Source organism: Candida tropicalis (assembly GCF_000006335.3).
Source record: "Candida tropicalis MYA-3404 genomic scaffold supercont3.5, whole genome shotgun sequence".
In the NCBI taxonomy this organism is placed as follows: Eukaryota; Fungi; Ascomycota; class Pichiomycetes; order Serinales; family Debaryomycetaceae; genus Candida; species Candida tropicalis.
The window spans coordinates 1,308,055-1,334,824 of NW_003020057.1; the positions used below are offsets into that span (position 1 = coordinate 1,308,055).

At 30.7% G+C, this 26,770-nt stretch overlaps 6 protein-coding genes across 6 annotated transcripts; 4 read left to right on the top strand and 2 right to left on the bottom strand. All coding sequences in view use genetic code 12, as the record gives it.

Moving 5' to 3' along the window:
• Positions 1-403: 403 nt before the first annotated feature.
• UME6 (Zn(II)2Cys6 transcription factor UME6) lies at positions 404-2,344 on the bottom strand (the record flags this gene model as incomplete). Its single annotated transcript, XM_002549914.1, has 1 exon — positions 404-2,344. The coding sequence occupies one exon, from the start codon at positions 2,342-2,344 to the stop codon at positions 404-406; it is 1,941 nt and encodes a 646-aa protein (XP_002549960.1).
• An 11,325-nt stretch (positions 2,345-13,669) lies between these two features.
• CTRG_04258 (uncharacterized protein) lies at positions 13,670-15,463 on the top strand (the record flags this gene model as incomplete). The annotated part of the gene is made up of 1 exon (XM_002549915.1): positions 13,670-15,463. The coding sequence occupies one exon, from the start codon at positions 13,670-13,672 to the stop codon at positions 15,461-15,463; it is 1,794 nt and encodes a 597-aa protein (XP_002549961.1).
• A 3,593-nt stretch (positions 15,464-19,056) lies between these two features.
• Positions 19,057-20,937, top strand: CTRG_04259 (uncharacterized protein; the record flags this gene model as incomplete). The annotated part of the gene is made up of 1 exon (XM_002549916.1): positions 19,057-20,937. One exon carries the CDS (start codon positions 19,057-19,059, stop codon positions 20,935-20,937), a length of 1,881 nt encoding a protein of 626 aa, XP_002549962.1.
• A 2,601-nt stretch (positions 20,938-23,538) lies between these two features.
• CTRG_04260 (uncharacterized protein) lies at positions 23,539-25,002 on the top strand (the record flags this gene model as incomplete). Its single annotated transcript, XM_002549917.1, has 1 exon — positions 23,539-25,002. One exon carries the CDS (start codon positions 23,539-23,541, stop codon positions 25,000-25,002), a length of 1,464 nt encoding a protein of 487 aa, XP_002549963.1.
• On the bottom strand, positions 23,850-24,221 carry CTRG_04261 (uncharacterized protein; the record flags this gene model as incomplete). Its single annotated transcript, XM_002549918.1, has 1 exon — positions 23,850-24,221. One exon carries the CDS (start codon positions 24,219-24,221, stop codon positions 23,850-23,852), a length of 372 nt encoding a protein of 123 aa, XP_002549964.1.
• Positions 25,003-25,318: 316 nt separating the features above from the next.
• On the top strand, positions 25,319-26,680 carry CTRG_04262 (AGC family serine/threonine-protein kinase; the record flags this gene model as incomplete). Its single annotated transcript, XM_002549919.1, has 1 exon — positions 25,319-26,680. The coding sequence occupies one exon, from the start codon at positions 25,319-25,321 to the stop codon at positions 26,678-26,680; it is 1,362 nt and encodes a 453-aa protein (XP_002549965.1).
• Positions 26,681-26,770: the final 90 nt, after the last annotated feature.

The following is a 26,770-nucleotide window of genomic DNA, read 5'->3' on the forward strand; positions in this document are numbered from 1 at the left end:
AAACCAAATCTATACGTACGTACATTCCAAATATTAAATCACGAAATACAAAACAATAATAATAATAATAAAAAAATAAGAACTACACAATGAAATGATTAATTATATTTATTCTAAAATATGAAATAAGATGCAAATTAGTGAGTCACCAAATGAACATTAAAATTGATAAATAAAAGATAATGAAATGAACTGAAGGAAAAGTAATAATGAAATATACAAGCAATTAATAATAATTATAAAAAAAAAACAAGAAATATAAGGATGCAAAAGGACACAACACTTTGATATTGATATCAACAATTTTTTTTTAGAAAAGGAAAAGAATATCAGACCGTTTATCTTGACTTGACTTTTTTTTAATTTTTAAATATAACGTTCTGGAATGAACAAATTTGTCAATTTAAAAACCCAGTAAAGTTGACTTTTTCAAGTCTTTTTTTGATTTCTTTCTTGGAATTCTTGTTTTGGCTTGATTTCTTTTTCTAATCAAAGAAACCTCTTCTAATTTTTGTTGACGTAAGAATTTATCAGTGACATAATCAGGTTTTTCTGGACTATAATCACATTGTAATCCAAATTTGGCACAACCTCCACAAACTGGTGTAACTTCATCACATTTCAAATGTTTAATTCTGCAAATCCAACAACCTTTTTTGGATCTTGGTAATAATCTTCTCCTAGTGTGTTTTTTCTTCACAGGAGTAACACCAACGTCAAAGTCTTCACCTGATTCTGACTCTGTCTTTGTAGAATCTGTTGAGGATTTACTACTAATTCTATTTGCATTGGCATTTGCTGTTGTTCTTGTTGCTGTAGAAGATTTTCTTCTGGTTTTCTTCATTGGCTTCTTAAGTGGTTGACTCAGTTGAACAGATGGTGCAACAGTGGACGCAGAATTATGACGGAAGACATTCATCACTGGTAAGCCATGATGTGATCCATGTGATGAAGTTGATGAGGTATTGGAAATTGATCTCAAACCAACATTTCCAGCAATAGAACTTCCAATTACTGGTGGTGGTGGCTGGGTAAAATCAGAAAAGTCATTCTCATCATCGTCTTCTTCTCCTTCTTCATCATCGGTTATTTCCGTTTGAATATTGGCAAAGCTGGCTTTGCTTTTCAAAATTGGAGAAATTATTCTTACTGGAGGTGGTGAATTATGTTCAAGATCAGTAGGAGTAGACAAAGATTGAACCAAACTTGCTTGTAAGTTTTTTCTTGATGATGTATTTAACCTTGACAAAGATGATTTCTTGGTAATCTTCTTACGAGTACTAGATGTAGGCGGAGGAAGCTGTGAATTATGAATATTCAGATAAGGAGTAGAAGAAGGAATTGGCGATTTTAATTTATGGCCAATGGTAGAAGATGGACGATAAAGATGAGATTCGTCCAAGACAGTACTAAAATTTGAAACATCAGAAATACCAGCAGATAAAGGAGGTTCACTTAAATGGGAAGGAGTATGAGGATATTCTTGTACTTGGCTTGTTGGGATTGAATCGTGAAACTGATTTTGTTGTGGTTGCAAAGTTGGAGGATATGTTAAAGAGATACCTGGTTGGCTGTATTCTCCAATTGAATCAAAGGAGGTGTTGTTGAACTCCAAATCGTGATTAATCATCAAATCAGTGGATTGATTTTGTAGGTTATACAAAAAACTTGTTGTCTCTGTTGGAGCTGAACCTATCTTTGAATAATCTTGAGAATGTTGCATAATAGATTGCGATTGGGATGATTGTTGGTGTGCATCCAAATTTGGTAACGAATTAACAGAATTAGCAAATTGAGGATTAACAAATGAGCTATAAGGATGCTGAGGATTATTACCAAATTCATTAATATATTCATGGTAGAAATTATTTGGTTGTAATGGTTGGGTTGTTGTATCCTGTGAAGCTTGAGGAATTATTGACATCAGTGGAGGAGGAGGTAATTGTTGTTGCTGTGATGATGATTGTGATTGTGATTGTGATGGTGGTGGTGGTGGTGGTTGTAAAGATTCATATGGTGATCTTTGGGAACTATTGATTGTTGCCGCATGTGCAGGATTAAAAGATGTAACAGAATTGTTGTCAAATTGAAATAATTGATCAACAGGTGTTGAAGTATAATTAGTGGAGTATACTTGTTGCAGATATTGTTGATGTTGATGTTGTTGTAACATATGAAACTGATTTATTTGTTGGTGTTGGAATTGTAAACTCTGAAGAAAGTTTGATGATGTGGCTGGTGATGATGCACTAATCACAGATGAATTCAATTTGATTGTGTCTTCTCCGCAGGGTGAATTTGGTGGTGAAGAAGTAGAATCAGGTGTAACCATATGTGTAATCATTTAAGACCAAAATTTTTTTATTAATAATACGCTGGAAAAGAATAAGCAAAGCTGTTAAAAAATAATTGAAATTAAATTAAAGAATGGAAATGTTCAAATAGATTGTAAGTTGGATGGAAGGTAAAGCGAGTGACTGAACTTATGAATATCTATTGAACAATAAACCTAGTTTTTAGGAGTGATGGTGGGTATTTTGAATGTTAAATTGTGGAGGAAATGAGTGTGACTAGTTTAATACTGATGGAAATTTATGGTTTGCAAATCAGCACGGATGGAGTTTTCCTTTTTTGGTTTGTTTCCTTTTTTTTACCTTAAAGAAAACAATTAAAACTTATACTTTGAATTTCAGACTTCAAGTTCAAGTGATAAGCAATCAATGAGTTTCAAGTAAAGCAAATGAAACACAAAAGAAAAGTGTATTGAATTACCAACGACGCTTTTATGATGATGATAATGATGATGTGGTTGTAATATATAACCTTGAGATGGTCTGGTGGTAGTGTGTGGGTTGCCAGAAAATCACAAAAGTAATCCCAAAAAAAAAAATAAAAAAATTCAAGGGTCCTGTTTCGGATAGTCGTGTTAATATGCGACAAATTTTAAATTTCTTTTTTCTTTATTAGTAGAAAATCTTTCTTCTTTGGGGACCAGTAAATTTCACAATAGATTTAACAATAAATGGGCCAAAGTTTATATCCAATATGAATATAGTCTTTTTGTTGTTGTTTTAGATAAATGCTATTCTGAGAGCAAGAAGGGTAAATTGGCTCACTTGGATGAAACAAATTAAAGCCGACTTAACAATGAAGTGAAAATTTAGTTACCTGGTTGATTTCCTGATTACACAAAAGTGTACCTTTTTTTTAATAATCAATAACTATGGAAGTTTTAATTAGACCCTCTGGAATATGGATAAGGAATATCAAAAGAACCGTGTCACTTAATAATAATAATACCCTTAAAAAAAGAAACCTAGATTAAACTAATGTAAGAACCAAGTATAATATCAAGATTCAAATAATTAACTCTATCTCAGAAAATTTTGTCTCTTTTTTTTTTTTTTTTGCTTATAAAATTTTTTTTTGGAGCCTCACCTGTTATAGGAATGTGTGTAACTAGGTGGAGAATTCAAAGCAAAATCTAAAATAAAATAGCCCAAACAATAAAGTAAAGGGTAAGTAACGAATGTAACTATCAACTGATATCAAGAACAATAAAAAGGGAATGGCTTGGGAAAGGGAAAGGGTTTGGAATTTGAATCAATTGCTTTCTGGTATGAAGGAATGATAGTAGATACGAGCAATTAGTATAGTAAAGAAATAGTTGTGGATTTCTTTGCTTATTCTTCTTTAAAAGGTGAACTCAAACAGGATAAAATTCCAGTAGATACAAATTTTTAATGCTCGAATATTTGAATAAAATATTGATAAACCGCTTATTACACAAATACGGTTGGAGGAGAATTTTCTTTTGGGTTGGGTTGAAGAAAGTGAAAATTCAAGAACTAATGGTGGTTGATTTTTGAATAACAATATTTCAAATGATAAAGAAAGTGTATTTTGTTGCAATTGTGTTGTTTTCTATTTTTGGTGGGAACTGTGAATCTTCAAACTATTTGGTGTTTGATATCACAATATAGTTTATATAACAAAGTGTCAATCTTATGATTTTTGCAATGAGTGCAAGTGTGCGAATATGCGTGTGATGAACAGAATGGGTAATCAAGGTTTTATTTCTGTTTTTTTTTAACAAAAAAAAATTGATCAGAATAAGGGACTTGATAATGAACTTGGTTGATATCTCTATGAACAGGTTAAGATGAACCTTCAAATAGCAGAATTGCAAAGATAAAGCAAGAAAAGGTGGATACAGAGATGAACAAAAAAAAACCCAAGAAACAAAAGAGAAAAAAAAAAATATAAAATAAAATAAAAGAAGAAGAAAAGAAAAAAAAATTGCCAATTCAAATGAATGAATTAGATTTATATATAAATTAATTCACTTTTTGCTTTTTCTGAACAAATAGATGATATGTGATAAATGTAACAAAAGAAGGAAAAAGAAATGGAAAGAGAACGTGAATAGGATTTTTTTTTGTTTTTTTTTTTATTTGGATGTATGATGTATGTAAAACCCTCAAATTCTTGTAGGAGAATAGAAATTAATTTTTTAATATATGGATATTTGCTTTAGATATCTCCTTTGTGTAAAATTGTTTGGTCTACATTTGGCAATTTGGATATAATGATACAAGAAGACAAATAATATATAAAAAGGCTTTAAATTTGTGTCCTTGCATACATATTCCACCGTTTTAACAAGCTTTACATTTATATTTTTAGATTTTGCATTTAAATTTATGCCCAAATAACAAAAAGACATTAAAAAAAATTAGACAAAAAATACAAATTAAAAGAATCACGACAGAAAGTTTTTTCTTTAAAAATGACAATTTAATTTTTAAGATGGTTAGTAGTGGTTATTCAAACTCAATGTCTTCTGTTCTTCCGTGTTTATTATCTTAGGAATGAATTGGACAGCTAATTATCCAGTTTCAATTGAAAATGTTCTATGAAAAATATCTATATATATGAAAAAAGCTTTATTTTTTTTATTCTCTTTCTGTGGTACAAGTAAATCAAAGATATTGTTTGCAAGTTTAATTACAATTTTTTTTGGTGATGCACGACTCAAGGGGAACACAAATGAAAAATGAGACACTCCCTATGGGTTTTTTTTTCAGGACAATCGACAAAGTAGAATTGGACAATGTGAAAAAGCGTGTCCCTATTTTGTGGTTGTGGTGTATGCATCCTGCAGTATGGGTTCTTGAGTTGGTTTTTTTCCCATAGTAAATCGTCCTAATGTCTTTGACTAAGTGGGTCTATTGTTTTTTGTGAAATTTATGTAGATGTCCCACTTCTATTTGATTTTTTAAGTACTTCAACATTTGACAAAAAAAAATAGATATATTCTTTTGTTGTTTCTTACTTATTCTATAGGAACTTTTGTTTACTTTAAACTATTAGCCGAAAAGATAATATCCAGACATAGTAGACTTTTCTTTTTTTTTTGTTTGTTTTCTTTTTTATTTTTCAAATTTAATATTGTATGAACAACAAAGGGTAAGTCAAAGGGTCAAAATTGATTTGAATAAAACAAAAAGAATATAGAATAATAAAAAGCCCAGCTTCTTTCCTTATTTCCGTATTGAACTTGATATAACGTGATTTGTTTTCTCTTTTAATATAAGAATCTCTTTTACTTCCCTGTACCGCGATGATTACAAAACTGAAATTAAAGAATGACAATTTAACCTTTTTCTTTGGATTTCCTGGTTGGTTGGTTTGTCCTCTATTGTTAGTAGGAGAATTAAGATATCTATCTATATAGACTTCTATATACATACGAATATATATATATATATATATATAAACTTTTGTGAGAGGTTATTGCTTGAAACTTTTTTTTAATATTATTTACTTGATTGTTCATTTACCAAGAAGAGGGTTCTCCTCACGCCATAAGTATCAGAGATCATAGCCAATAGGAGTGAAGTTCCTGGAGAAGTTTATAATCGCAAAGTTATTATCAGGGAACGTCCATAGAACTGAAATACAAAAGGAACGAGAGGCGAGGGGGGTGTACAGTACAAGTGATTTCCATGACTATCAAAATCGCATTAGAAATTTTAACTGCAAAAATTTTGGAAAAATAAAAAAAAAGCACAATACTAAAAACAGCCTGGAAAGTAGGAAAGTGAGAAAAGAAGAAAATTTAAAAATTATTTTGGGGCTGCACTTCACGGATACTAATAACCACTTCTACATATTTCAAGAAAAAGAAAAATAATGATCAAAAGACAAACAGGAAGAGGAACATATTAGACAACAAACTGGGATTGAGTTCAAATTGACAATCACCAGTGTTTGCATATTACTAAACAATTGTGTTTGCCTCTTTTTCCTTTTGCCTTTTTTTTTTGCTGTATTTTGAATTCCCTGTTCTATTCTTTTATTTCCTATTTATGACATATTTTTACTTAATTGTTGTTGGGTGACTTGTTCAAGAAAGTGTTGATGCATAAATCATTAAAATGAAATAATACAAAATAAAAAGTCAAGAACTCATAACGCGTAGTTGTCCTTTATGATTATGAGTTTTAGCTTATCTAGTGTGTGTATTAATTTTTCTTTGAAAAATTTGAAAAACTTGAAAAACAAAAACAACCAGGAAACTCAAAAGACTTTTAGTTAAAGTCCATTGTCCCGAACAAGTATTGTTTATAGTCTTGAGTACTAATATTACATTATATTTGTATATAATTAAGAGATAAACTTATATAACGATAGTGGGTTTAGTTATTCGAAAAACGCCGTAAATTGTATTTGTAATCTGAGCTTGTGATGATTACCATCGGATTATTTATTATTCCACATACACTAAACTCTTTGTCATTTTATTTTTCGGAGAACTGCTGTAACTTGACCTTCAATAGCATTAGAAATTCCAAGATTTAAGATATAGTTCCAGAATATGAAACAATATGTAGGTTTTTGTTTGTATTGATGACAATATTAATCCTTATTACAAAGTTCATTGTGTTTTGGATTTCTTTCCTTTTATACCAGAAAAGTTATTATCGATTTGGTGAAAAAAAAAAGAATTAACTAATGTGAATCTCAGGCGGCACAAAGTTAATCTGGTTCCAGGGATTTTCACCAATTACCTCTTTATATCTATATATTAAAAAAAGAAGTAAAGGACAATGAAGTTAGAGTCATGGATTTTTTTTTTTTTTTGGCAGTATTGACTATTCCCATATAACCGGCACTTTTATTCAGGGCCCCTTTCCCCTTTTTTATTTTTCTGGGATTGATATTATCCGTTTCCCATTATTTTTGCCATGGTTAGAAACGTTTCTCCTGTTTCTTGTAGTATAGTCTTAGAATCTGGTGTATCTTTCTTTTTTATGGCTGTGTCGTGCTTTGTGTGATTGGAAATTTCGAATAACACCGGTCAACAAATACCAAAGTATCGCTATTTTCAGAGTAATAGTAATTCAGGAACGAATTACTAATCGCCATTTCAAATTGCAAAGTCGGGACCCTCATCGCTGGTTCTACAAATTTTTGTTATTCATAATAATTTCTTTTTTTTTATAATTTTAATCCAGCAAAGCTTTACAAAAACTTAACATTCTAGAAGTAACGTCAATCCTTTTATTTATATTTTGCCCCATTTATCATACAAATCCAGTTTGGTGATAGTGATATTTTGTTTTGTTCAATTAAAATATATGATAAAAATAGATGCAATAAGAGTTAAATGCCAATGCATATATAATACAACGCATGTTGATGTATAATCGTGGTTTTGTGAGCCGCAAAAATTGTAGATTATTTGTGTAATATTGTCTACTACTTAGTGCAACGTTTTTTTTTTATTTTTGTCTAGCGCTTTTTCTTTCCCCATGAACAATTCTAACAGTAAAATGCATGTCTCAATACATGTGGGCCATGTAGAGAAGTGGAAATTGGCCATAGCAAATGTAATGTATAAACGTCTTATTAATATCTTTGAATTATTCCTTTTTTTTTCAATCAACACATAAGAACGAATCTGGAACAACAAATGCAAAGTATTCAAGCAGAATTCCAGCAATATCCGGTTACGATCTTTTTGTTTTGATTTTACTCTTGCTCGTCAAAAATTATATGTATTTATAATTGAATTGAATTTCAAACCACGGATAATAATTATAATGAATAGGAAATCCTCCCTTTGTCTCGCATATCCTCCTCCTCCCCTAATTCCGGCAGATCATATTTCCTGAAGATTTTGCATCTTTGTTCTTAGTCTACTATCTTGTGATCAATTTAAAAAGGAAACCAAACTATAAATTACAATTAAAAACATAAAAAATAAAGTACATTAGATCCAACCTATTTAAAATTAATTTGCAATATTTAAAAGACCGTTTAAAGGTCTCCCTAATTTTTAGTCATGTATTACAGCCAAACGGTTATTAATATTGCTTTTTTATATACAAATTATGTACAACTCTCTATGTGTATCTACCATTTTCAATGTGACTCAAAAACCCTTATAAGTGGATATATTGTTCCACGCCTTCTCCGGGTTATAGAAAAGTGGGGCCACATGTCTTTTTTTTTTTGCTTTTTGGTATTAGTTCAATAAAAGTGGAAAAAAATGGACAATTTATTAAAATCCGCTGCGCCTAGTTGAGATCTGAGCTTAAAAGTGAAAAAAAAATATTTTGATCTAGACTTCCTCCAATGGTCTTTTTTTTTTTTTTGAACATAAAAAAAAAGATTATCGAAATCGCATTATCAAAAGTATTCTCAATCCAAGAAAGAAAGACTGACTTTATGATTTTATTATGTGTTTCTTTTTTGTTTTTGCTTTGATTTTCAATTGTGTTGTTCTATCCCTGACAAGATTCGCAACATCTTTCTTTAGATCTTTCATGTCTTGTCATTTTGCGTTGTCATGGAGAACTCAGATACCGGTTGTTAATTACTACTTAGATCAAATATACTTTAAATTCTTTTTTTTACCTAATTTATTTTTTATTGCTTAATCCAGGGGCAAGGAACGAAAACGGTTTTTAGTTCAATTTCTTTTTTTTTTTTTTTTCAAGTTTTTCACTTTTGTCCTATAAATTGGAGTGTCATAAAAAAATGAGACATTGTCACAAATGATAATTTTGCGACTTATCTTTAAGTCACTGAAAATAATAGAAATCTCTCTTGTCATATACTCTAGTGGCATGATTTTCTTATTATTGCTAATTTCCTATTGTCTAATTTTAATTTTAGACATACTCCCCCCTTTTTTTTCTTTTTGACTTTAAATATAAGGAATGTTTTGGCTAACATACTTGGTTTTCTATTTAGTGTTGTAATACGTATTGACAAAAATAAAAAAATTATAAAAAAAAAATGTCTGCATGAAATCTTGATTTTGTTAAAAGAATAAAATAACAAAAACCAAAGTTTTTCCGGAATTTAACAAAGAAATGAATGATGAAAAAAAAAGAGGAATTCTTTACGTCATTAACCTCCACTCTCTTGTCACCATCACTATATCACTTTTGTCCTGACTTACAACACAAAGAATAAACTAGAGGGGAAATTGAGAAAGAAGCAAACCAACATCACAACCGTTACTGAGTTCAGTAATAATTTTTGTGTTGTAATACAAAATATGCATTAATTTCTATTTTTCATTGACTACGATGAGCTTTTTTTTAATATTTTTTCCTACAATAGGCATAAAACGCAAACTCAAAATCCTAATACAAAAAAAAAATTAAAATTAAAAAACTACAATAAATAAAAGGATGAAAAATAATGGAGGCTTAAAACCTTGGGATAGCTTTTCAACTTGAACTCCGCGGAGAAGGTAATATTGATCAATCTTATCTTATCTAGTTTTTCATTATGCGATGCTGGATATTCATACGGCATTTCATTTAAAAATCTTGCGCCATTATATGTGTATTATCAACCACAGATATAAGTCCATTATATTTCTTTGTCGAGTTAGGACAATCTACTTTTGTCAGGTCCCGCAATTGTTGTCTTTTCATTTTGATTGCTCTACAAATTGCCGTTTTATTGTTTTCAATTCTTTTCTCTCTCTCTCTTTCTTTCTCCCCTATTATCACTAATCTGATTATGCGTGTGTGTTAATTGATGCTCTGTTGTGATACACTCAAGTATTTTTTGTTTTTTGCTTCTCTATTTCTTTCCTTAATTGTGGGATGAACAATATGTGTATGAGAATAGGAGAGTATACTTACGAAGCACAAAACTTTCTTATAATTAATTGTCAAAAGCAGTTACGCTATGCATTAGTTTAAATTTAACTACTATTCAAGTAAATGTACATGGGACATAGAGACTCTGTATGTGTGTGTGTGTTATAAATCACAAAAGAGTAATGAAGAATTTTTTATTTTTCATTTTGATAGATTATTGTTTTACTATTACTGAATAGAAAAGTGGTGTTGTTTTTATTAAAAACTTCTCTTATAATATCCAAAGTTATTAATAACCTTTCTCATTCTCTCTCTCTGTAGAAGATTTTGCGATGATGATGGGCGGTTAGAACATTATAATCAAAGATGTACATTATCCATCGGACAATCCCCCTTGTTTTATTATTCATTGCCGGTCCAAAAGAAAACACCGCATCATATAATTGAATGATCGTCAAAGCAGGTGCACAGAATTTGACAAGTTTTTCCGAATTTTAAAATGTAAATAACCTAGTCATTAATATATACAAAATAATTCACAACTAATGCATCTGTGGGCTTTTTTTCATTACGACATTTATATATCCTTGGTTAAAATAAGTTAAAAATACACATAGACAAAACTTCGTAAGTTAATGTGTCATTAGTCTTTAACCTACATTTTCTAACTCCAATAGCTTATTAATATCGTAAACAACAGCCAGCAAAATCTTAATGGCGGTATAACCTTAAGTATAAGATTGAAAGAAATACATGCATCTACAATGGACATAAAACTTGATCACCTCATTTATTACTTTCTTGAATTCAGGGTGTTCGTAAATAATGAAATATTTCGAATTGAAATTTCCAACCACTAGATAGCAACAAATTTTATTTTGAAAATTGAAAACAGAGAGGAATATAATATCAGTATCGTTTGTGGGGGTAAGTCAAATTATGGTTTGTTTGTTTGTTTGTTTTTTTCATTTCTTAAAATATTCCTCTTTTAAAGGTTACTTGTGCAAAAAAAACAAAAACTCTATATATGCCCTAAGTAATATTTCTTAAATGGCATTAACATAACTTCATTTGTGGTTTAAATGTTTTGTTGAAACCTAGGCTCAATTGAATACACAATGCAAGTTCATATTAAAGAAATTTAGCCGAAAATGTTATGTATAAGTGGAACAGACCCACACAGCGCAGAAAAATAAATGCGTTTGGGTATGTGTTGATCAGGGCGGTGATGAATTGTAAAATATTAACAAAGGAGATATCGTTGCTCTATTCCAACTCAGGGGATTTATTTTTCTATGATCATCATTCTTGGTTTTTTTTTTTTATTTATTTTAAAGTCTATTTGTATGGTTCTAGATGCGTAATAGTGCCTGGAATGATGATGTAGTTTCAGTATGATGACTTAAATCAATCCAAACTACGAGAATGTTGGCTAAATTATTATGGCTCATATTGGGGGGGTGTCAAATATATAACATTCACTATGTGTTTAATCAGGGTTGTTTTTTTTTTCTTAAAATTTCTCCTTTCTGCCTCTCTATTTGTTTGTCCAATTTGGGCTAATCATACTATTCCTTTTTCTTTATCGACCGTATAATGACCCAATCAAATTATCTTGTGTCCATTTATAGTTATTTGTCGAGTTTATCTTAAATTAGCTTCAGTTTTGAAGTATATTCCTAAACCCCCATTAAATCATTTTTGGGCATACATACACGACACAATGAAAGAGAGAGAGATGAGGTATCACCAAGACTTTTTGAAACCAAAAAAAAAAATTTTTTTTCATACATCATTGTTTCTTTCTTTCTTCTTTTTCTTTCTTCAATACATATTTTCACTTCCGGAGTACCAGCAAGACTAATTTGCATCTATTTAGTTAAGCACAAATGGCTGGAAGGAGATTGATATAATTTAAAATTTCCATCTTTAAATCCAAATCATTAGTATTTATATATTTAATATTTACAATTAAATGAATTGGTTCGCTTGATGGATACATTCTTGTAGAAAAGAAAATCATGGGATTTTTATTAAATAAGAATCATCTCAATATTAAAGTTTATGAATAACATAAATTATAAACTTTTGTTTATAGATATTTCAAGTATATAATAATCATGATGATTCTTTTTTTTGATTAGTATATTCCTATTCAGGGATCAAATACATAATACAAACCTTCCTTTGAAATAAAGAACACACTCACACTCATATATATAATCTAACATTCTAATTACTTCTTTTTAGAATATTATTACCATGCAATTATGATTAATATTGAAAGTTATAATAACCTTTCCCTATGTATTCTTGGTATTTTTCCAATTTTTACTTTATTTGAATTCCATTGTATGCTTTTGATTTTATAACCATTACATATGAATCATGGACTGAATGGTGGGAAATCTCATTCTACTTCAATTGGGTTTTAGTTATCGAACGTATCTGTAATCTAATCATTGATTTCAAGTTTTAGTTGGATGTGTAGATTTAGATCTTTTGACTATAGTTTTGTAGATAAAGAGATAACGTATTGATTATTCTAAATAAATTTGGTTCATATTTCCAAAATCAAAGCAAATTGTCAATTTCAGGTAACGCACCTTCCTAAAACAGGTTACGCGTTTTAGTGGCCAGTTTTCATGAACGAAAAAAAAAAAAATCTTTGACCAATAGACACGACATAGTTTGGAAATTCAAATAAAGGGTTGAAGATAAATAAAAGTATAAACTGAAACAAGTTGAGTTCATTTTTAACCAGAATAAGAAATATTTGGCTTCTTTCCCCCAGAATATTCTAAATTAATAGTACGATACTAGAATCAGTAAATAAGTCGATGGAAAAAATAGTTAAAGTTAAGTAAAGTAGAAAAAAAAAGAAAAACCCTTAGCGAATACATTCCAACATCAAACTATCCCCTAAATTTAAATTAATTTAGTTTTTGTTGTTGTTGTTGTTGTTGTTGTTACTGTCGTGCCCTGGTTTTTTTTTTTTTTTTTTTTTTTTTTTTTCTAATAAAAACCAAAGATTGGCGGTGATAATTCACATAATGCAATAATTTCATCTCTTCTTTTTAACCAAAAAGAAACAAATGTAACCACAACAACGATTATACATCTTTGAATGATATATTCACTTGCGTGTTGGTCTTCAAGCTTTGTTGTTGTTTTTTCTTCTTTTTCTTCGTCCTGTAGTTGTTGATTTATTTCATAACCATATCGAATTTTTCAATTTCACAAAATATAAAAGAGGTCTAGTTATATAGTACAATTTTGTGTATTTCAATTATCAACTAATCCGCGCGACAATTCATCAAGAGAATTTTTTTTTTTTTTTTTCCTTTTTTTTTTGTTTATTTGTTGTAATTTATTTTATTTCGAATTGTTTTGTTTTGATTTGTTTTGATTATCACCAATATTAAGTTCATACACCCTTAACTTTGATCACAACAACTACAATTTGCTAGACGTTCATTTCACCTATAAGGTATACTCATTATCATCCAAATTGTATTTACCAGTATATTATACCTACAATGTCAAAGATAAATCAATCTCCAGGCTCATCAACAGCGATTCTTGACAATTTACCTATTCGTTCATTGACTATTTCACAACCAAAAACTAAAGACGAAGTGTCAACTGACTTGAAATGTAATGTAATATTGGTCACTAAATATCCCTTCACGGCAGAAAGCGAAAATGAATTATCTGTTAAAAAAGGCGATATTTTGAAATTATTAGATCGATTAAATAATGGGTGGCTTTTAGTAAAGTTTATTGACAGAGTCCAATCACCAGGATTGATCCCAGCTACATACGTGGATATTGCTGTTAATGATCCTCTTAATCCAATCACATTAAATTGGTTACAATGCATCCAAAGTAATGATAAAAATATTGTGGATGAATTGAGTTATTTGGACTTGCAATTTAACAAAGTTGAAGCCAAGTTTATGACTATAAATAACAAACCTTATCCTATACAAGCTTCCATTTCGAATTTCTTATTATATAATGAAAGATACTGGTATCGATTAGATATTGAATATTCAGACAAATCCAAATCATACATCTGTCGATATTATCAAGATTTTTACAATTTACATATTCTGTTGTTGGATTTGATGGATAGAATTGCAAGTAAATCCGATATCGATATCAAAAACTTGAAGTTGCCTAAATTACCTGAACCAATACCTACCACAAAGAGTAAAGAGGAAGGAGAGTTGATTGCTATGTTATTGAAAAGATGTAATGATTTGAATGTTTATATCAACAAATTAATGTTGAATAAATACTACCAAACTTCACTGGAATTGATTGATTGGTTGGAATTGAAAGATCTTCCCGGTTTCACAGTGCAAGATATTTCTGAAATTGAGGATTTAAGCAATAGTGAGATAAATGAAAAGATTTTGCCTGGATCTATTAATGTGATTAAAAATTATCGAGAAAAGCTAGAAGAACAAGAGCAATTGGAAAAACAAAAGGAATTTGATGAATTCAAACAGGAGAAATTGCCAGAGAGAACTAAATCAAAAAACATCTACAACCACTATCAGCAGGCTGCTCATGCGTTGTCACATTCTACTTCGATCCGAAAAGGGTCTGTTTCTTCTGCTAGATCATCAAGTAATCCTACAACTGCTCATAACAGTTTAATTGGTAGTAATAACAATACAGGCAACGGAAACACCACCAATGAATCTTCTCCTACCTCATCGTCATCATCACCAATACTTGATGTTCAAAACAGAACATCTTCTTCTGATCCAAACTATATTTTAGGATCTCCACCTTTATCAAAACAAAGGATAACTATTCCTAATTATCCAATTATTCAATCAACTCCAACTCCACCATTGCCACAATTGAATTCCCCTAAATTGATCAATACAACAATGTCCTCTCCAAAACTCAATTATAGTCCTAAACCAGGTTTTTCTCCTAGAATTAAACCAGTATCTAAATTTAGTTCTCCTAATATCAGCTCGAATTCTCCGAAACTGTCTCCTTTATCACAATATCAACCATCTTTTCCAAGCATTCCTTGTCAACCTGGCAGCAACACCACTAACCAAAACAAACATCAGTTTATTAAATGTAAGATTGTTGAAACTAATGGAGATATTGTGGCTCTTAAATTAGATAAATCACAAATTAAGTGTGTCCAGGATTTAAAGAATTTGATCAGATTAAAGATTAATTACAAGAGTTTATTTATTAAATTACCCAATCTTAACAATTTTGAAAATATTGACATTGTAAATTTCAACATTATTGAATTTTTGAGATTTAATGATAAAGTCTATTTGAAAATAACATGAATGTGCTTTACGATTGTATATGTTATGATTTAGTGATTGTGTATTATTTGTTTGTATTAATAATTATTGAAAACTAAAAAAAAAAAATTCGTAGATAATTTGTTGTAAACTGGTTGCAAAATTTGACTAAAAAAAAAATCATTTGAATTATGAAAATAAAATCTGAAGTCACATAATTCATATATAGTTGTTGAGAAATACTTCAAGTGGAGGGATTCCCCATATTGTTCTATTAATCGAATAGTATACTCTTTATTTAACCCATCCCCAAGAATGTTTAGTAATTGACCTTTTCAAGAATAGTGATTATTGAAGCTTTTCCCTATAATTCAAACCTTACTAAGAGAAAATTGTCTCAAAGTGCACGACTGATTTTTTTTTTTAGTTTCCCTTCACAATGTTGTTGTTTCTATATGCAATACAAGGCGAACAAAAGAGATACAAAGGAAAATCATTTTCTTTAAGGAATCACATGATGGCGTTATAATTTTTTTTTTAATACGCTTTTTTAGTTCATTAAAGATTTACAAAATTTGTTTATAAAAAAGTTTGAGCCACAAGTGTTCAATAATAATTGGATTCTTTGCTTCTTCTTTTTAATGGGATTTTGATTGGCAGACACAGAATGAATGATTTTGACCGTACGATTATAAAACGATCAACTGTAGAGTAAGCCATTAAAAAAAGAAATTCAACCCGATTTATCAAAACACTCGATTATGAAAATATTCATGTATAGTTGAAGAGATGGTCGAGGATGGGGGGTTATTAACAAATAGTAGGATTAATTTTCCAAAAATACAATGGAAACATTGATAATATTAATAATATTAATAGGAACGGCAATTGTATCTTGTTAATTAATTTTTTTGTAAAAGTTGTAAATCTTTGTGAACAACTTTGTCCTTGGATTTAGGCTTAGATTGCCCATCATTCTTAGCTCATTGAACATGATTAATGATCAGCATTTAGATGATGAGCATCGACTGGAAAGTGATTTTCTATACGATAATCAAATGAACTCCTGACTAAATTCCTTCTTGAAACGTGTCCGCATAATTCATGTTGGAAATATTATTCAAAGAACTTTTAATGTTTATATTATTACGGTTACAGGGTTAAAAACGTTTTTGAATCAATTTATTAGCTGGAAACAGTTGTTCTCCACAGATCCTCTCCGATTAACCAAACTTTTTATTTTATTATATTTTTTTTTATTTTTTATTTTTTTTTTTGGTTTTTTGGTTTTTCCTGTTTTCAGTACTAACATCAGAATGAATAGATTCGTTTTTGTTAAACAATTTATCGCATATTAAGAAACCAAACTACGATACATTATTTTGTGGATGAACTCCAGAATTGAGAGGAGAAAAGTGGAGTAATTTAATCACATACTTATTAGCAGGAAAACAGGAAAGAAAGACAATTTTAATAGATGGGAAAGAAGGTATTAAGTTATCAAACTGTATGATGGGCAGAGATATTACAGAAACTTGATTTTACTGTAATCAATAGTTGTATTGTCTATACTCGAGAAAGTAATACGAGTTACAAAAATAATCAAGATTTTATTGTTTTCACTTTCCTATTTTTTTGCTTTTAGAGTAGGAGTAGAGCTCGAATGAATAATCGGATTTGGTTACTCTATCGTACAGATAAACTTCCTGGATATCTATTTGTCCAAAAATGAGTCCAGCCATTTTATGCAATGTAACTGAACTAAATATGAAATAGGCATCATTAATAGAGGTATTTGATTTAAAACTTTGCGTATACATGACATATGCTTCAACCAAAGTATATCAGCGGGTAAATTTTGGAGTAGGTGCTGGTATATAACAGTACTAATCAATATTCTAGACCTATTATGAGCCATTATATTGACATGAAATTACTTTCCAGAATGAATGAATCCTCTTTTGTTTTTTCTTGGTTTATATTGTTTTGATATCTCGTTTTGTTTGTCAGTAACTGCATGCTTTAAAAGAGCGTAATCAATCTGTTAATTATGATATTCCCAACATCCAACACAATTGTTTATGTTAGTCTCTTTTTTTTGGTCTAACTGCTAGTGTTTAAAATTGTTTGGGAGCAATAACAATCTCAGTTAGAATAAAATTTGCATGTGTGCCAGATTTAATTTGAACTAAAAAAACAAAAAACAAACTGGGACTGCATGTGCGTAAATGTGTATCATGTGCGACGTATTAAAATGAACAGCAAAAATTTTTTTTGGTGCAATTTTTTTTTTGCAATAATTAAGTTAGATACACAAAACCGAAAACCACAACAAACAAATTTTTTCAACTAAAAACCATAAACTAAAAAAAATTAAAACCCATCCAAAAATAGAAATTATACAAACAAATATTGGGTTTTCTTTTCTATGTATTTGTTTATATATTTGGTTATTAGAAAATATCAATGATGCAATTAAATCCGGTGGTATTGATAGTAATAACAGTATATGACTTGACAGCCTTGTAGTTCGATTGATGGGTGGTTATGAATACCAGGTGCGGTATTATTTTCCTTGCTTAGGATCTTTATCAGCTTTGCATGTCGTTTTGTTTGTTATTCCTTTCTACACATTAAAATTAGTGCCGGTGAGAATGGGACAGATTTGGAGAGACAAAGAATTGTCAAGTCTTTATATCCGCACGTTACAAATTGTACGCTTTGCATGCATTAGATGTCAATCTTTAGATTTGTGGTTGAGAAAAAAAAAAGTATCGAAAGATTTATATCTCATGTATGCCCGTTGTCATAATGCCCCTTCAATATAAATATATCTCTTGAAATCTCCAATTACTGTTCATATACATTTTTTTTGTTACTTTTTTGATAGTTACATGTAGGTTATACTTCACTTCTTATCAGAATCCAGGTTTACTTTGTATTACTACTATTATTATTTTTATACTAGAAAAATAACCCCCTTTATTTCTTTACTACTTCAACTTCAACTGCAACCACAACCACAACAACATCCAGTAATTATTATATTCCCCCTATTGTAAATTCGTTGTTTTGATTTGATAACTTTTGATTTGATTGCATTTATTATAATTTGAATTTTGTTTTTTTCCTTTAGCTTCCGCTAATCGCCCCATCAAGAACTTTTGAAAAGTAATATCAACCAGAGTTAGAAACTCCCGTGTATTTTTTTGTTTTAAAAAATATTTTAATTTTGCAGATTCGTACATTACCTTGAGTTAGAGTTTTATTTTAAAACAAGGAGCTGATAAGTAAAAGAAAAACACGAAAAAGACTTCGACAAAAACAAAAAAAACAAATCAAAATAGACATTAATCAACTTTCATATATTGCTACAAAAGAAAAAAAAAAAAGAAAGAGGTCAAGCCTTCAATTAACGACGAAAGGAATCAATTGTTAATCAACAAAACAGAACCACACTATTTTATTTTTATCTCTTACTTTCTTCAACTTTGTTTTTCTGAAATATTCTTGTTATATTTCCTTGATATTTGTACCATATTTTTCAAGTTTTTTTTTTTTTTGGTTGTTGTTTCCTTCTAATAATTTGGTTAGATTTTGTCCAATTATTGAGTTAATCCAATTCTAGTTCCATCATGTCTGCCAGTTTGTTCAATTCAAAACAGATGAAATCCAGAAAGAACCTTAAGAATTTAACCATTTCAGGTCCATTAACTTTAGAACAACCAGGAAATGTTAGAATCATAACATCGTCAAATCCTGCATCTCCTGTTATTCCTTCAAGTATAGATAATAATGACCATGTTGTCATATTAGTTTGTAAATATGACTTCAATGCTGAAAGTGAAAATGAATTGTCAGTTAAACACAATCAATATTTGAAACTAGTACAAAAATTGGGTAATGGTTGGATATTAGTTTGTGATTTAGAAGATAAATCAATTCAAGGTTTAGTTCCTGCATCATACTTGGATATTGCCATTAATGATCCTTTGAATCCTATTACTTTGAGTTGGTTGCGTGAAATCACGAATGCTGCTCATCAAAAGACAGCCATTGAATCAATCGAAGATGTTGTTATTGATCAAGTTTTCCAAAATTTAAAGGATAAAAACTTCTGGTACAAATTACAATTTAAAGTTGATCATCAATTTATTTATGTTGGTAAAACATATCATGATTTGTATGAATTGCATTGCAAATTGGTACCTAAATTTCTTAGTCAACTTCCAAAACTACCTCCCCCAGTGTTAAGAACTAGCTACTACCATTCACAATCATCCAAGTTTGACAGAAAGTTGATTGAAAAATTGTATACTTTAGCTCAAGAATTACAAGAGTACATGAAGAAGTTGTTGGAAATTCCAGAAATTCTTATTGAGTCAACTGATTTATATGAATTTGTTCATAATTGTCCTCAAGTTATCAAAACTCAAAGTACAGTATCAAATGAAGAGTTAATCAATCAACTTTATCCTTCATCAATTGTCATTGAAGACTATAGAACTCAGAATTCAATGAAATTTTCGACAACTGAACCATTGCCACCTCCAAGTCCAGCATTATCTTTATCAATGGAAAAAAATAGTAGAATTTTCAGATTACCAGATCAATATGTTAAATATTCCACTTATATCAACCAACAAAATGCTACAAGAAACTATGTTCATTCCCATGGTGAATCTGGTAGTTCAAATCATAGCTCATTGACAAATGGATCTGAAGATCAAAATGCTGCAACTCCTCGTTGTCCTGCTACAACAGACGATGAAGATAAAGAAGTTCTTAGCCACACTAATAATACAAGTAGAAGTAGTTGTAACAGCAGCTTATCCAATTCTGCAGAATATAGTACTGATACTGCTGGTACATCATTTGATGAAAATCCCAAACAAGATGATGAATCTGAACTCCCCATGCCAGAAGAAATATCTCTATCACATCCACAACCACCACGTCCATCAATTGCTTCCACTTATTCAATACACCAATCCCAAGTTAGAATTAGCTCACCAAGATCCAATTCATTTCAAAGTGAATCTAGTGAGAGTATATTTGACAGGCATATGAGTACCACATCACTGACAACGTCTGTTACCACACCAACAACTATACAATCAGAGACATTTGAAAAAGCATTGAATAACGTCATTAGTGAATTGGATGAATTTGAGTTTTCATCAGAAGCGCAAATATCACCATTGAAAATCAGACCAAGAAGAAAATCTTCAGTTTGTTCACCATTAAAAAATTGTCAAGAATACATTAAAATTAAAGTTTTTCTTAACAACAAGAGCCAAGATATAATTGCATTAAAGATTAAGAGATCTAATTTGATATCATTGGAATATTTGAAAAAGTTGATTAGCTTCAAAATGTACAATGATTATAGTTTATACAAACACTTTAATTTGCTGGTTCATGATAGCAAAGAAACTTTGAATGACGATGAATTGTTACAACACATCAAAGAGAATTTAAAAGTCAAGTTGAGCTTGTCAAGAACAAGATGTTAAGTTGTCAGTATGAGATAGTGTCTATATTTGCGTATCTGTGATCTTTTAGATATAGATGGTTTCTTGTGTAATTCTTTTTTTTTTTTATTTCTTATATACCACAAATGAGTTCAGTTCTTAAAAGTAGTGCATAATTTATATAATTATTTTGTTATTTCCTAAAAAAAAAAAAACCCATATTTCGATTTTTCTTTCTTTGTTGAAAGGAACATCATTTCGTAAGCCGAGTAGTTTGATTACACGTGTGTATGTAAGATTATGTATCTCAAAAGCGTGTGGGTTTGTGTATATATCCAACAAGAACAAAATAAAACTCAAAGTAAACTTCTGTCATCTCCCTTTCATCAACAAAAAACCTTAAAAAAGAAAAAGCCATTCCTGTTTGAGAGAAGGAAATACAGTAACAATTTTTATTGAATCTGTTAAAAACATTAACATGAACTGTATAAACAATACCAAAGTTGATCCATTCCTGCAAATCCGAAGGGAGGTTATTTCAGGTTCGTAGACTCTGATGATAAAAGAAAATAACAATCAAAAGTTGCAAAGAAAATCAAAACCGATCAACACTGTAGAGTACTAAGGCGATGACAGGCTATTGTTGCCCAAGTTGAAAGGAGCTCAATACGGAGGTGGTTTATATACAGGAAAACCCAAAGACTAAAAAAAAAAAGAACTGGAAGAGGAGTGAATATAACTAGAGAATAGTACAGTGCTTTTGAAAGTACATTTGAAAGCAATCAAAATCAAATGATTTGCAAAAAGATTGATGGTTAATCAATACCAACGGAAGTGTGGACTTTGAAAAGGAGGAAGAAAGAATAAGGGAGATGTAAATCCTTTTTTTTCTTTCTCAATCCTTTATTGTTTATTGATGAGGAAATAAATGGAGATCCTTGATGAGTTTTATTTTCCACAACTTTACTACGGCTTAAAACTCATTAGTTTCATCATCGAGGTGATCATCATCATAAACATATGATGTTCATACTTTATTGAGTGTTATTTCGTAGAAACACTTTGGGCATTCTCTTACGAAACAGTATTCTTGAAACTACTTTTCGCTTTGAAATTAACGACGATCTCCTTTCAGTGAGGCTTGCTAACTTGGACTATATTTTTGTGGGAGTTCATTACGAAACTTGAATAGGACAAAAGTTCCATAGCAATTATCAATTATTGTTGATTTGTTTCATCATACTCCTTCCGTATATCATTATCATGGTGACTCTGCTTCCTTTATGTTTCTTTTATTTATTTTTTTATTTTTTTTTTTTTGTTTTTTGATTTTTTTGGAGTCGGTGGCTTTAAGTAATTTTTTTTTTGATTGGTAGATTTCAATTTTACAGTTTGCTATTGTTGAGAATTTTAGGTCTTGCAGCAAACAACTAAAAGTTTGAGTCTAAAATTTTTACATCTGTTTTAGACTGGCAGAACAAACCCAATTAAGTAAAATGCAAAAAAGCAATAAGAAAGAAAGAAAGAAAGATGTAGAACAAACCGAAATCAATTGTTAATTACATGGCGTGATTCCGGTACAATTTAAGTTTTTAATCAATGACGTACAATCAATGGATCAATCAATCAGAAAAGAGCGTGTTTTTGTGACAAACACCTTCGAGTTATACTTAGTGATCAATATCAACAAGATCATCATAGCTTTCTTGACGAAACCAACATGTAAATTGAAAACGCAGATCCCATGTTCATGATACTTACTCGTTTAATTTGAATTTATAGCAATTCAATTTTTTCTCCCTACTTTGGTTTCGGAAGAGTATTGGATTCATCACTCTAAACATGAACCAGTGAAATTGGGCTCTTGTCCATAATTCATATTCATTTATGCATAGAAAATATGAGGCGCTGCTATAAATTAAATTTATTAACAATAAGAATAAGAATAATAAAAAAAAAAGAAAAACCATTCTTCAAAAATAATAAAAGACTAACCAAACCTTGTGGTATAGAACTAACTAGAATCTAATTAAATACAATGTGAAATAATATTCTGTAGATAAGTTTTTCTTTTTGTTTCGAGGCTGGATCAAATACAACCACTAGTACCTCCATTTGTTGTATTGTTGTTGCAGTTTTGGTAGCATTTCTCGCTCCTCCAAGTTGTTTGAATTTTAGTTTGATCATCAAATTTTAAGTGCAGTTGCATACAATACAAATTTCACAGAGCCAAAATCTTAACACTAAATAAATAAATAATAAAAAAAAAAATAACCAAAACCAAAATCATATAAAACTTGCTCCAAAAAACCTCCTTTCTCCTGCTTCATAAGTTTTTTTGGATCGTCTTGTTCTGTTATTTCTTCCCTATTATAAACAAGGATCGACAGTATTTTTTATATTTACTCATTTCTTTCTTTTAATTATTTATTTCCTTCGATTCACTGAAGAGGGAACTCATTTGATTTTCATATATAATTAGACAGTTGGGGCCAACTTTTCTTTTTACGTGTAACTGAACTGACAAGAAAATAGAATCACGTCTCGCTTTTTTTTTTTTAGAAATTTTTTGATTCTGTATCAACATTTAAAACCCAAAAGGGGTGAAATACTATATAATTTTACAAAGACAATCTGGCAACAATGTCAAATACTTCATTAACAAAATCAACCAGTGTTGAACAACCAAAACCCCACAGACCTATAAGTCTATACGTGACTCCTCCGTTAGATATAGATGATTCCAATCCAAGAAGGGGTAGTTCCACTAGTGAAGAAGAGGATGATGAAGACGACGACGTGATGGACAAACATTCATGTGAACTGTCTCAGTTGCAATTTACTCCACCATCATCTTTAAATAATGGAAAGTTTATGCATATGTTACGTCCTACTACTCCACCAATGAATGAAAATAACTCTCCAACTAGTTCCACATCTCCATTTAAATACCATCAACCGCCTTCTAAAAAATCACTACTGAAACAAGGAGGATATTCCACTTCAGAAAGTATATTGCTGTCGCCATCCAAACTATTCAAGAGATTATCAAGAAAATTTTCAAGTTCATCCGGTGGAAGTAATGAAAGTAGAAGAAACTCACTGATTATTTCTTCTTCAATACCAAATTCAGTTTCAACCACTACTTTAAAATCTGTTCTTGAACTGCCCACAAAAGATTCACAATCACCAAAGAATATAGAACCGGCTTCTACAAAATCTTCTTCTGCCAAACCAACAACTAATACATCTTCTGAGAAAACCACACCAAAAAATGAGACAACTGAGCCTGAGAATATCACCATGATGTCTTCTCCAACGAGCATAGTTACAAGAGTAAAAGTGTCAAAAAGTCATCCAGAAAAGGATATTGAAACAACACAACTACAACAAGAATTGACTACTATACCTGCAAACCAAAGCGAACAACAAGATGAAGAGGACCATGATGAAATAATTACTGGTATTCAAGACATTACTTCATTTTCAGGATTTTCTTTAGACAGAAAAGCTTCTATCACCAACGAATCACATCAAAAGAGTACATTTTCAAATGATACACCTAACACAGCCATGGGTAGTCATAGTTTACAAGAACCACAAGATCATTACTATTCCCCATCTCCTTCATCTTCAAAACAAACCAATAATGACCCTGTTTCTTCGACTCCTATCAGCGTGACACGAAATTCTACCAAGAAATCAAACTCATCAAAATTATCAAGAAGTCATTCGTCTTCTAAATCATCTTCAAACTCTGAACAGGTTTTAGTGTTGAGGATTTTTATGAGAGACCCAGATACTAAGGAAATTATTTCTATTACTATTAAATTGAGAAAAGACAAATTAAGAAATATCAATGAATTGACCAATTTGGTTTTGTTTAAATTGATGGGTAAAAAACAAGATTTGAATATCAATAATGTCAAGTTGTTAATATTTTTCAAAAATAAGAATTTAAAACCAATCTTACTCAAAGATTCAGTCAACAAAAAATCCAAGTCATTAGAAAACGCTCTCAATAAAGAATTCGGTAGTGATAAAGATGATTTGTTATTAGACTACGTTCAAATGAAAGATAAATTGTATATCAAAGCGTCAATTTAAATACATACTTTAATTCTTGAACTTCTTTTCGGACTTGTAGAATATATACATCACGTGAAAGATATGAGACGCGTAGCTTTTTTTTTTTTGCTTTCAAACACAAACCTTTTGTTTCAAGTTTGCACAAATGTGAAATACACATAGAGAATGTAATGAACATGTTTCTTCTTCCGAGTCTCTTCATATATATAAACATCGGTATGGTCTGACTGATAAATAACCAGAATTCAATAATCCAACACTTAACAACACCTGTCATCACATTTCCCACCAGCAAATAAGTATTCAAGTATATATATATATATTATTTTCAATCATGGCAGATATATTCGATATGGAGGATGAAGTCGCTGGATTGGCTTCACAGATCCAAACCAAACTCACAACCCTGACCAATCCGGAACTAAACTATAAAATCGTCGAGGCAATCGAAGAAGAAGAAGGTGAAGACGATAATCATCTCCATCCACAAGATTATTATCCCGGCCAGCAGTCTGCTAGACCTATCAAAATTGCAGACAGACAACGTAGGAGATCAAGCATTATTTCGTCATATGAAGTCAACATTGGAAACTCCTATGTGTCATCCTCGTTAATCATTAACAAATCCCCTGTCAACAAATTTCACACCCCAAAGTTGTCGGACTTTGAACCGATCAAAGTTTTGGGAAAAGGGTCCTACGGTAAAGTGTTGTTAGTGAGAGAAGTATCCACGGGCCGATTGTTTGCCCAGAAACAGTTGAAGAAAGCGTCTTTAATCATCAATGAGGATACCAACGAGATTCACGAGAAGAATTACCAACGAACATTGAATGAGAAGCAAATATTGGAACTTGTCAACCACCAGAATATTGTCAAGTTGTTCTATGCGTTCCAAGACAATGACATGTTATATTTGATTTTGGAGTACCTCGACGGTGGTGAATTGTTCCATCATTTGGCCATGGAGAAGTTTATGAGTGAGAAGAATGCGAGCTACTATATTGCCCAGATGGCGTTGGCCATCAGGTACTTGCATGTCAACTTGAAAGTCATCTACCGAGACTTGAAGCCAGAGAATTGCATGCTCAACAGCAAGGGGAATTTGGTGTTGACTGATTTTGGGTTGAGTAAAGTGTCGAGTGATGACGACAAGAAGAACCATTCAATGACGGGAACAGCCCAGTATATGGCACCTGAGGTGTTGAAGGGTGAACCATATGACTATTCAGTAGACTGGTGGTCGTTGGGGTGTGTGGCATTCGATTTGTTAACAGGGTCACCACCATTCACTGGGAATAACCACAAGAAAATCATGGACAAGATTGTGCAGAGCAAGAAGACGTTGAAGTTCCCATTCTACTTGAGTTTGGATGCCAAAGATCTCTTGAGGAAATTGTTACAGGTGAACCCCGACAAGAGATTCAATGTTGATGATGATTTTGAAAAGTTCAAGAAACATAGATTCTTCCGACATGTCAATTGGAACGAGTTGGAGAACTTGGACAAATCCGAAACCATTCCACCAATTTTGCCAATCATCACGGACCCTATATTGGCAGAGAATTTTGATTCTGATTTTACCGATATGGCATTCACACCACAGAATGGTAGCACTTTGGACAAAGATATTTTCAATATCACCGGGGTTTACATACACGAATCCCAAGTTTATAGACACTCATTTCTTAGATCCTAAGAAGATATAATATAATATAATATAATAGAAAAGAAAAGAAAAATGTATATTTATTTATTTTATTTATTTATTTATGTTTTGTGATTTTGA